The 12500-nt window shown below is 41.8% G+C and overlaps 1 protein-coding gene across 2 annotated transcripts in view; it reads left to right on the top strand.

Annotated features, from left to right (window-relative positions):
• Positions 1-12500, top strand: part of si:ch211-186j3.6 (neural-cadherin) — a 250919-nt gene that overhangs the window by 100265 nt on the left and 138154 nt on the right. For both annotated transcript variants that reach the window (XM_062021330.1, XM_062021337.1), the window contains exons 9-11: positions 3789-3960; positions 5299-5469; positions 5546-5718. In XM_062021330.1, coding sequence (XP_061877314.1) covers positions 3789-3960; positions 5299-5469; positions 5546-5718 — 516 coding nt within the window. The remainder of the gene's footprint in view (positions 1-3788; positions 3961-5298; positions 5470-5545; positions 5719-12500) is intronic.

Genomic DNA, 12500 nt, shown 5'->3' with positions numbered 1-12500 from the left:
TAGCCACTAACTCTTCATCGCCATGACCACCCACATAACTCCTCCTGTGTGCTAAGCTAGTCCCCAAGAGGAGGTGGACATAAATCACGTGGCTGCTGCCAATTAGCAGAGCAAATAGAAGCTTCAAGCTTCATTAATTCTCACAAGCAAAGCAGGAACAGCCTGAGAGAAGTTTAGCATGTTTCATAGACTGATGCTCTCAGCGTGTTGTGCTGCTCTGCACTCACCTGCTGCTCTGCACTCACCTGCTGCTCTGCAGTCACTTGCTGCTCTGCACTCACCTGCTGCTCTGCACTCACCTGCTGCTCTGCACTCACCTGCTGCTCTGCAGTCACTTTCTGCTCTGCACTCACCTGCTGCTCTGCACTCACTTGCTGCTCTGCAGTCACTTGCTGCTCTGCACTCACCTGCTGCTCTGCACTCACCTGCTGCTCTGCAGTCATTTGCTGCTCTGCACTCACTTGCTGCTCTGCACTCACCTGCCGCTCTGCAGTCACTTGCTGCTCTGCACTCACTTGCTGCTCTGCACTCATTTGCTGCTCTGCATCCACTTGCTGCTCTGCATCCACTTGCTGCTCCGCACTCACTTGCTGCTCTGCATCCACTTGCTGCTCTGCACTCACTTGCTGCTCTGCATCCACTTGCTGCTCTGCACTCACTTGCTGCTCTGCACTCACTTGCTGCTCTGCATCCACTTGCTGCTCTGCACTCACTTGCTGCTCTGCATCCACTTGCTGCTCTGCACTCACTTGCTGCTCTGCACTCACCTGCTGCTCTGCAGTCACCTGCTGCTCTGCATCCACTTGCTGCTCTGCACTCACTTGCTGCTCTGCAGTCACTTGCTGCTCTGCACTCACCTGCTGCTCTGCACTCACCTGCTGCTCTGCAGTCATTTGCTGCTCTGCACTCACTTGCTGCTCTGCACTCATTTGCTGCTCTGCATCCACTTGCTGCTCTGCATCCACTTGCTGCTCCACACTCACTTGCTGCTCTGCATCCACTTGCTGCTCTGCACTGACTTGCTGCTCTGCACTCACTTGCTGCTCTGCACTCACTTGCTGCTCTGCATCCACTTGCTGCTCTGCACTCACTTGCTGCTCTGCATCCACTTGCTGCTCTGCACTCACTTGCTGCTCTGCACTCACCTGCTGCTCTACATCCACTTGCTGCTCTGCATCCACTTGCTGCTCTGCACTCACTTGCTGCTCTGCAGTCACTTGCTGCTCTGCACTCACCTGCTGCTCTGCACTCACCTGCTGCTCTGCAGTCATTTGCTGCTCTGCACTCACTTGCTGCTCTGCACTCATTTGCTGCTCTGCATCCACTTGCTGCTCTGCATCCACTTGCTGCTCCACACTCACTTGCTGCTCTGCATCCACTTGCTGCTCTGCACTGACTTGCTGCTCTGCACTCACTTGCTGCTCTGCACTCACTTGCTGCTCTGCATCCACTTGCTGCTCTGCACTCACTTGCTGCTCTGCATCCACTTGCTGCTCTGCACTCACTTGCTGCTCTGCACTCACCTGCTGCTCTGCACTCACCTGCTGCTCTGCATTCACTTGCTGCTCTGCACTCACCCCCCCCCCACACTAATAGTACACACTATGTTATACATTGCACACGCTAATAGTACACACTATGTTATAGATAACACACTAATAGTACACACTATTTTATAGATTGTACACAATAGTAGTACACACTTTTGTTTAGATTGCACATACTAATAGTACAAACTATTTTGTAGATTACACAAACCAGTAGTGCACATTATTTTATTGATTGTACACGCTAATAGTATACACTATTTTATGGATTACACACACTAATAGTACACACTATAGTGTAGATTGCATACACTAATAGTACACACTATTCAATAGATTACACACACTAATAGTACGCACTATTTCATAGATTAAACACAATATTAGTACTCAATATTTTATAGATTGCACACACTAATAGTACACACTATTTCATAGATTAAACAAAATAATATTACACAATATTTTATAGATTGCACACACTAATAGTACACACTATTTCATAGATTGTACGAACTAATAGTACACACTATTTTGTAGATTACACACACTAATAGTACACACTATTTCATAGATTAAACACAATAATAGTACACAAAATTTTATAGATTGCACACACTAATAGTACACACTATTTTATGGATTAAACACACTAATAGTACACACTATTTTATAGATCGTACATACTAATAGTACACACTATTTTATAGATTGCACAAAGTAATAGTACACACTATTTCATAGATTGCACACACTAATAGTATATACTATTTCATAAAATGCACACAGTAACAGTAGACACTATTTTATAGTTTGTACACACTAATAGTACACACTATTTTATAGTTTGTACACACTAATAGTACACACTATGATAAAGATTGTACACACTAATAGTCGTACTTGCCAACCCTGCCGTCTTTAGCGGGAGAATCCCGGTATTCAGCGCCTCTCCCGACAAACTCCCGGCAGAGATCTTCTCCCGACAAACTCCCGGTATTCAGCTGGAGCTGGAGGCCACGCCCCCTCCAGCTCAATGCGGACCTGAGTGGAGACAGCCTGTTCTCACGTCCGCTTTCCCACAATATAAACAGCTTGCCTTCCCAATGACATCATAACATGTAGGGCTTTTAGAGAGTAGAGTGCACAACTGCGCACACAACAAGGAGACGAAGCAGAAGAACGAGGAAGTTACAGACATGGCGACGCCGTCGACGAGCAAGATGAAGAAATACGCTTGCAAGTTCCAAAACGAATGGAAACAAGAATTTCAGTTCATCCAGGACAGTTGGAAGGGGAAGGTGTATGTTGCCTGTAAATATGTAGAACAGACTTCTCCATTGAACACGGTGGCCGAAATGATATACTCATCATGAACGGAGAAGTTAAACAGGACAATACTGCCATCTAATGGATAGCCACCGGAACACTGAAATTCAAGTGTTTCTTTTATGTAAATAAAATAATTATATATATATATATATATATATATATATATATATATATATATATATATATATATATAAAAATATATATATATATATATATATATATATATATATATATATATATATATATATATATATATATATATATATATATATATATATATATACATATATATATATATATATATATATATATAGCTAGAATTCACTGAAAGTCAAGTATTTCATACATATATATATATATATATATATATATATATATATATATATATATATATATATATATATATATATATATATATATATATATATATATATATATATATATATATATATATATATATATATATGAAATATATATGAAATACTCGAGTTGGTGAATTCTAGCTGTAAATAACCACGCCCCCAACCACGCCCCCTCCCCCAACCACTCCCCCCCCCCACCCCCGACCTAGATCTTTGTCACGTGTTGCTGCCATCAAATTCTAAAGTTAATGATTATTTGCAAAAAAAAATAAAGTTTATGAGTTTGAACATGAAATATGTTGTCTTTGTAGCATATTCAACTGAATATGGCTTGAACATGATTTGCAAATCATTGTATTCTGTTTATATTTACATCTAACACCATTTACCAACTCATATGGAAACGGGGTTTGTAGATTGCACCTGCTATTTAGCACGTGGTGTGGTGTTTGGGTGTGAGTGAATCAGGCTGTTGGTCTCCAGATGTGTGAAGTGAAAGTGAAAGAAGCTGACCCCCCCCCCCCCCCCCCCCCCCCCCCCGATGCAGTGTCAGCAGTACCGTGAGAAGAAGACCTGGGTTCTGGAGAACCAGCCAGCAGGAACTTTGGTGCTGCAGGTTCATGCCCAGGATGCAGACGAGGGATCCAATGGGAAAGTCACGTATGGATTTATGCACAAAGAATCCACTGTGCCCGCCTTCAGCATCCATCCTGACACAGGTGCACACTCACTCAAGTATTATCTACTCACACTCACTCTTGTATTATCTACTCACACTCACTCTTGTATTATCTACTCACACTCACTCTTGTATTCTCTACTCACACTCACTCTTGTATTATCTACTCACACTCACTCTTGTATTATCTACTCACACTCCCTCTTGTATTCTCTACTCACACTCACTCTTGTATTCTCTACTCACACTCACTCTTGTATTATCTACTCACACTCACTCTTGTATTCTCTACTCACACACACTCTTGTATTCTCTACTCACACACACTCTTGTATTATCTACTCACACTCACTCTTGTATTCTCTACTCACACACACTCTTGTATTATCTACTCACACTCACTCTTGTATTATCTACTCACACTCACTCTTGTATTCTCTACTCACACACACTCTTGTATTATCTACTCACACTCACTGTTGTATTCTTTAGTGACACTCAGTGTTGTATTCTTTAGTGAACATCAGAACGTTACACAAAAAACGGCCGAAATGCAAAATACAAACTTAAATGCTAATGTTGCTAACATGCTAACACTTAGAATATGTCAAGTACCCATTCATATGTCTGTGACGCATAGACATGTCATTTTAGCTTAAAAAGTTAGCATGCTAACGTTAGCATGCTAACTTAGCATGCTAACGTTAGCATGCTAACCGCTGGCAGGTGTCAAGTACCAAGTTATCAGGCATTTGGCTTCAAAATTGTCTAAAAATGTTAGCATGCTAATGTTATTAATGCTGCCTGTGGCTCAGCCAATCAGTGGCCACGATACTGACAGCTCGCTCTGATTGGTTGTGTCTCATGTAGCGGCCAATGCTAATGTATCATTGGTGTTTTTAGTTGGTTTTGCCATTTTTGAAGTTTGAAAATACTGAATTTATGGCAAAATTATGTTGAATATGTTTCGTTATTGATAACACAAAGTTAGGATGTAGCTTAGCTTAGCATATATTCACCTACTTTGGATTGCTTGTAGCATCTTTGATGTGGACAATGTCCTGATGAAGTCTGGGCCTCAGACCTGATGAAGTCTGGGCCTCAGACCTGATGTAGTCTGGACCTCAGACCTGATGTAGTCTGGACCTCAGACCTCTCAGGCGGGCCGATAGAAAGGTGGCATCTTTATGGCAAACGTGACAAACTGCCGGGCGAGTGAGGTCAGCTGAGCTCCACAACAGAAATCAAGAAATCCACGACCAATAAATCAATATTTTCATCCGCCGCCAAGATTGATTTCATTTGAGCTCAGCAGCTCCTCGGTTCAAAGGTTGCTTTGGCGCCAGAAACAACATCAAAGTGTTCATGTGGTCTCTAGGAACAATCGTCACCGCCAGGAAGTTTGACCGCGAGCGCCAGCGGGAGTACGCGGTGACGGTGACGGCCACCGACCAAGCCACCGACCCGCTGATTGGCATTTGTCAGCTCAACATCCTCATCGTGGACCAGAACGACAACAGTCCCAAGTTTGAGAACCTCCGCTATGAGTGTGAGCAGCTTTTCATTCGCACTCCGACAAACACCGAGAACTCAAACCTTTTCAAAGCTGGTCTCCTCCTCCACAGACTTCCTCCGTGAGGACACGATGATCGGCACCAGCTTCCTGCGAGTGGCGGCCCATGACGACGACTTTGGCACCAACGCCGCCATCACGTACTCCATGTCCAGCGAGCAGCCGGAGTACCTCAGGGTCAACCCCCTGACAGGCTGGGTCTTCGTCAACCAGCCCATCTCTCAGGTACTCAGACTCCTCCCCCTCACCTCTTGTTTGTGCGTCCCTCAGTTTATAGGACAGGATGAATGACTTGTTCAAATGTTTCCTGCCTAAAAGTGCCCGGTGAGTTTTTAATATCATTCAGAGTTCAGCAGTCCAACAGCTTCCCGGAAGAAGCTGTTCCTCAGACTTGTGGTCCTACTCCACAAGCTCCTGCCTGAGGCGGTGGGGGGTCAAAGAGAGATTGTGCAGGGTGGGTGGGTTCTTTGGTGATGCAGAGACCCTATTTCTGCATCTGGTCAGAAGACTGCTCCCCACCATCTTGTGAGCAGTTTTCACCGCCCTCTGCAGCGCCTTCCACTCTTCAGCCATGCAGATGCTGCGCCACACCGTCATGTTGGGGTGCTGAGGGTGCTCTCCTTCCACCACACATCTGTACAAGCTCCCAAGGATGGAGCCCCTGAGCCCAACACGCCGCAGCTTCCGGAGGAAGTAGAGATGCCATCTCGAGCAGACAGGAAGTGTCGTGGCTCCAGGTGAGGTCTCTGGAGAGATGAACTCTAAGGGGACTGAAGCTGGAGACCATTTCCACTTTTGCTGCTCCGATGTGCAGAGGATAAGGAGGGTGTCTGACCTTCCTGAAGTCCTCCACCACCTCCTTGATCTTGTTTACATAGATGCAAATGTTGTTGCTTTTGCACCAGATGTTCTACCTCCTCTCCGTACCCTGACTAATTGTTGTCTGTGATGCGTCTCACTACTGGTATGGGATGTGGGATCAGAGCCGAGGATGTTGTGTTTATTTCAGCCCTGTGAGGCACTTGTGATTAAGGGCTTTATAAGTCAACTTTAAATGATTGATGGTGTGTCGCTAAAAGGTCGCAGTATGACAGCTGGGCTGTTTAGCAGTGCAGTAAAGGGGAGGGGGGCTCAATGCCAATGCTGAGAGTGACGAAGGAGTAGACAGTGTTGTGGGTTCTGACAGTCTGTGGTCTGTTAATCATGAAGTCCAGGACCCAGTTCTCCAGAGGGGGACTCAGCCCTAGCATGTGAAGCTTCTTTACCAGGGTCTGTTGGATGATGGTGTTGAAGTCGGAGGCAAAGTCCAGAAACAGTGCAGACATAGGATTTCCTGCTCTCCAGGTGGGCAAGGGCACCTGAGAGGGTCCAAACTGACATATTAGCACCTTAGTCATAAGTGCCCTGAAATGTTGTCCACGCCTGCAGGTTGATCCTTTGCAGGGTCCTCCTGTTGGGGTTCCTTTGAAGGGTGTGTCAACAGGCGGAGGTGTGAGACTGGCATTGTGGTTGTTTTGCTGGGATCATCAAAGCAGGCGTAGAACCGGTTGAAGACATTTGGCATGCAGAGGTCCTTTGGTGTTGTAATTACCGACGCCCTTAATGTCTTTTTTCTACATATTCCAAGGTCATTGGAGGTGAGGTGTCCCTAGAACTTTAGTCCAGTCGTAATGCTCGCGTCTAGCTCTCTTCTTGCTGCCCTGGGTGCTGAGCCTTCGCCTGTCCTGAAGGCGGCATTCCTAGCCTTCAGCAGTGCTCTTACCTCTGCATTCAAACTAGGGGTTCTGGTTTGGTTCTTCTTGGTAGTGTAGACATCATCAGCACACTTTGGGATGAAAGCCAGGACTAATGAGGTGTCTACGTACAGGTCCACTTATCCATCACGTGTGGCTGCTTCTCTGAACATCTGCCAACCTGATGCACTGAAAGGAATGGTGGAAACTAGGAAGACTGTCCATCAGTTTTACGTGGTTGAAGTCTGTTCTGTGCGCTTAGTTTGCAGAGAGCTGATGGTGTCATGTCGCTCCCACAGCGCCTCGCTATCACTAGCGTTAGCATTGGCACCGGGTCGGGTGCACACAATTGGTCACCAACACACGGTCAAATGTTCTCTCTCCTCATAGCAGTAGTTCCCTAAAAGTCCACAGTTCGTACACTATCCTTTAAGACCACCTTTGCATTATTTCACCGCTCGGAGATTTCGGGCACCCTGGAAAACCTGTTGTCCAACTATTTGGAAAGCCGAGTCAGGCATGCTGTCCTTAAGCCATGTTTCCAGAACAGTTCCTTCTCCCCCTTCAGAAATGCTTCCAAGGGGGCAAAAGTCTCGGTGGGTTTCTTGCTAGCAAATGATGTCCACTTCTGGCTGAGCCAGGTTGTGTTGTCCAGGGAAGGAACATCTGTGATGGACCAGTGATGGACTTGTAGCCTTTCAACATCTGCCAGGACCAGTGATGGACTTGTAGCCTTGGAACATTTGCCAGCACCAGTGATGGACTTGTAGCCTTGGAACATTTGCCAGGACCAGTGATGGACTTGTAGCCTTGGAACGTTTGCCAGGACCAGTGATGGACTTGTAGCCTTGGAACATCTGCCAGGACCAGTGATGGACTTGTAGCCTTGGAACATCTGCCAGGACCAGTGATGGACTTGTAGCCTTTCAACATCTGCCAGGACCAGTGATGGACTTGTAGCCTTTCAACATCTGCCAGGACCAGTGATGGACTTGTAGCCTTGGAACATTTGCCAGGACCAGTGATGGACTTGTAGCCTTTCAACATCTGCCAGGACCAGTGATGGACTTGATCTTGGGAAGGAGTGCAACTCTTGGGGAAGAAACCAAATCTCCAATTATTTATTTTTTATTATTTGTACCTAATGACCTGTCCAGTGAGTTTTAAATGATATTTGTACTGGGGTTATCCTGGTACCAATTTTTTGGTTCCGGTACCAAAAGGTATTTCGATACGTTTCGGTACTTTTCCAAATAAAGGGGACCACAAAACATGTAATTATTGTCTTTATTTAACAACAAATGTTAGTGTACATCAGGGGTCACCAACGCGGTGCCCGCGGGCACCAGGTCGCCCGCGGGCACCAGGTCGCCCGTAAGGACCAGATGAGTCGCCCGCGGGCCTGTTCTAAAAAAATAAAATAAAAATAAAAAAAATAAAATTATTATTTTTTTTTTTTTTTTACATAGAAAAAACACAAGATACACTTTCAATCAGTGCATCAACCCAAACAATCCCCCCCATGCACACTCATCCACACCCACTCACACAAAAGGGGTTATTTGTGGTTCCCACAACATAGACAACACATCTGCAAGGGACACAGTCCCTGAAGCACACATGATTGTATAGGCTGCTGATCCATTAACATTTTCATTAATTACTATTTTTTATGTAATTATTTTTATATTGTTTTACTTTCTTTTTTATCCAAGAAAATGTTTTTTATTTATTTATCTTATTTTATTTTATTTTTTAAAAAAGGGCCTTATCTTCAACAGACCAGGTTGTCAATGAAATTAGATTTGTTTAAAGGGTTTTTTAAAGCAGGCCCAGTCCAGATAATGTCCAAGTAGGACTCAGCAACACACACCTTCATTCATGTACACAGAAAAAAATTAGGGAACACAACAGATTGCATATAATTTATAAACAAAATTACATTTTCAAAATAAGCATTTATGTACAGTCCAGATTATGTCCAGGTCACTCAAATGAGGGAACACAACAACAGATATCATATAATCTATAAACATAATTATACTTTCAAAATAAGCCTTTGAGGACTTCTCATCTTTTTTTTTAATGTTTTTTGGCATCTTTATCATTTTCAACCATGTAACTTTCTAAAGTTAGAAAATACTGAATAAATGTTTTAAAGAAAGTAATACTAAGTGAATATCTGTTTTTGGCCTTAAAAATAAACATTTTACCGAGTACTATAATTAAATGGACTAAATCATGATTGTCAATGAACTCTCCTAAAATAACAGAAACCACATTAAGCTTCATAAACAAACCAATCCTTAAACACATTTTTTCAACTTCCACCCAAAACAAAGACACAATATGACAATACCAAAACAAATGCAGGGTGGATTCAGGCTCCTGACAACAAAATCGGCAATCATCTGACTCTGTCATATTCCATCATTTTAACATTTTCCCTGTGGGTAAGAAGTTATAAATAATTTTAATTTGATAATAACGATTTTGCACATCGATAGTGGTTTTATAGATTAGTTTGAATATGGCATCCCATGGCAACGGGCAGTCAAAAAAGTCCTCCCATTTTCCATTTGTGTTGTATGAGGCAGCCTTCAAAGATTTCTTTATTAAATAAAAATTATATATTTTTCTATTTATTTTAGTTCCTTTTTGCCAACTAGAATTTCTTATTAGAGGTTTACAAACTAATAATTTAGTAGTTCCATAATGTATTATTTGTTTCCATCTTTTCCCAATGACTCCAGTTAGTTGATCAAATGAAAAGCTTGAGCAAGCATCACCATACATAGCTCTAAATTCATCATACTTCATCATTTTACCATTCTCATTGATAATATCATTGACAAAAATGATTCCTCTTTCAAACATATTTTTCCAAAAGAAAGGCTTTCCATCTATTACAATATTAGAGTTCATCCATATTAACTGCTGCAAAATATCCTCTCTTTTTTCTGGCACATCAAATTGAAAACACCACTATGAGTGGATTGTTTCCTTTATGAACCCCGCCATGTTTCCCAGCAGACTCTCTGGGAGGGGATCACTTGTAAAAAAGGATACAATTTCTTTTGATACAGTACATGTTTTTTGTCCAACAGGACATTTGTGTACCACTCAATGTTTAAATACATCTTTGGAACAATTGATGCTTTTAAAGACAGACACATAGCTTCAAGGTTGAGAAGTTCCGGCCCCCATATTCATACTCTTTGTACAAAACCTTTCTTTTAATCTTTTCTGGTTTTCCGTTCCAGACAAAATCGAAGACCCTCCACTCATAAATCTTAAAAAAGTTTTGTGATGGAGCTGGTAATGACAAAAACAAATAAATAAATTGAGGAATAATTAACGAGTTGGCAATAGACATTTTACCATACAAGGTTAGGGATTTCCCTTTCCATAATTGCATAATTTTGTCCATTTTTCTTAGTCGATTATCATAATTTACTGAGCCTAGATCTTCCAGATTTTCTGGGACAACAACACCAAGTATGTTAACTGGTCCATCGGTCCACAAAACAGGCACTTTGCATTCCATTCGAAAGGACGTTCCCTTTAGATTTCCGATCCTTAACATTTTACATTTATCATAATTAAGCTTAAGGCCAGATTGCTGTGAAAATATGTCCAAAAGATTAAGAAGGTTCCGCAAACAATGAGGAAAAATCTTATCTTTGTGAATCAGCCTTTTCTGACATGAACTTCATCAAGAACAAACACAGAACACGCCTCACTGATGCACATCTGCAAGACTCACTCAGAGTTGCAGTGTCAAGTTACACACCAGAGTACAACACACTAGTTAACAGCATGCAATGCCAGGCTTCCCACTAACTGACAAAGAAACAGATAACAGATTTGGTGTCCAGTTCAAAGTGTGACATGATTTAAAAATTTGAGAGTTTACTTTTGTATTTTACATGAGTTATTATTTGTACAAACATGGTGCAAAGTAATTCATGATTTGTTGAAAAATGTTAGTGGCTAGCTAGTTAAAATGGGATATTGTGATTTCACAAGACTGTCTTAGAAGTGATCATTTGAAAATGTTCAATTTGAAAAATGTGCACTTAGAGAAAATATAAAAATAAAGTGTTGCATATTGATATTTATCTGTTTCTATATATATTTATTGTGAGAAATCATTAAGATGATCAGTGTTTCCACAAAGATAAATATCATTAATTATTAATAATAACAGAGTTAAAGGTAAATTGAGCAAATTGGCTACTTCTGGCAATTTATTTAAGTGTGTATCTAACTGGTAGCCCTTCGCAGTAATCACTACCCAAGAAGTAGCCCTTGGTTTCAAAAAGGTTGGTGACCCCTGGTGTACATGAAACATATGTTTATTATTGTCATTTAGTCCTTAAATAAAATAGTGAACATACTAGACAACTTGTCTTTTAGTAGTAAGTAAACAAACAAAGACTCCTAATTAGTCTGCAGTAACATATTGTGTCATTTATACACCTATTATTTTGTACACATTATGAGGGACAAACTGTAAAAAATGTATTAATAATCTACTTGTTCATTTACTGTTAATATCTGCTTACTTTCTCTTTTAACATGTTCTATCTACACTTCTGTTCAAATGTAATAATCACTTATTCTTCTCTTCTTTGATACTTGACATTAGTTTTGGATGATACCACACATTTAGGTATCGATGTGATACCAAGTAGTTACAGGATCATATTCCAAGTCCTCATGAGTCCAGGGACATATTTACTGACTTTATAAACATAATATACAAAGAAAAAAGATTTTGTGATGCTAAAAAGTATCGTTGTATCCATGGTAGTATCGACTAGATACACTCCTGTACTTGGTATCATTACAGTGGATGTCAGGTGTAGATCCACCCATGGCATTTGTTTACATTGTGACGGCGGTGAGCTATTGTATCCTCCTACGGTGTGTAGTGAAGCATGTTTAGCTAGTCCTCGTCCTACAGTAATTGATTTGTCGCCATGGAGACAAGGATTAGTGATATAGAAGTAGCTAAAACACTGTGGATGGATGTTAGCCGCTAGCTAGTTAGCCATGTGTTAAAGCAGCTCTTCCTGAGGGTGTTTCAGTGTTATAACTTCACCTTTATCTTGACTTTTTACACCAAAATGCGTCCATTCTCCCTTTTCTGTCTCCACACTGTGTCTGCTTGTAAGTACTCTGTGTGTGTGCGCTGCCCAACATGCTCCTCTACTCTTAAAACCAGCAATGTCACCACATGGCGCCGCACCGTCATGCCCGTAAAAAAAA

Source organism: Entelurus aequoreus, linkage group LG02, assembly GCF_033978785.1.
Source record: "Entelurus aequoreus isolate RoL-2023_Sb linkage group LG02, RoL_Eaeq_v1.1, whole genome shotgun sequence".
NCBI classification, from domain to species: Eukaryota; Metazoa; Chordata; class Actinopteri; order Syngnathiformes; family Syngnathidae; genus Entelurus; species Entelurus aequoreus.
This window is presented reverse-complemented; position numbering and strand designations above follow the sequence as displayed.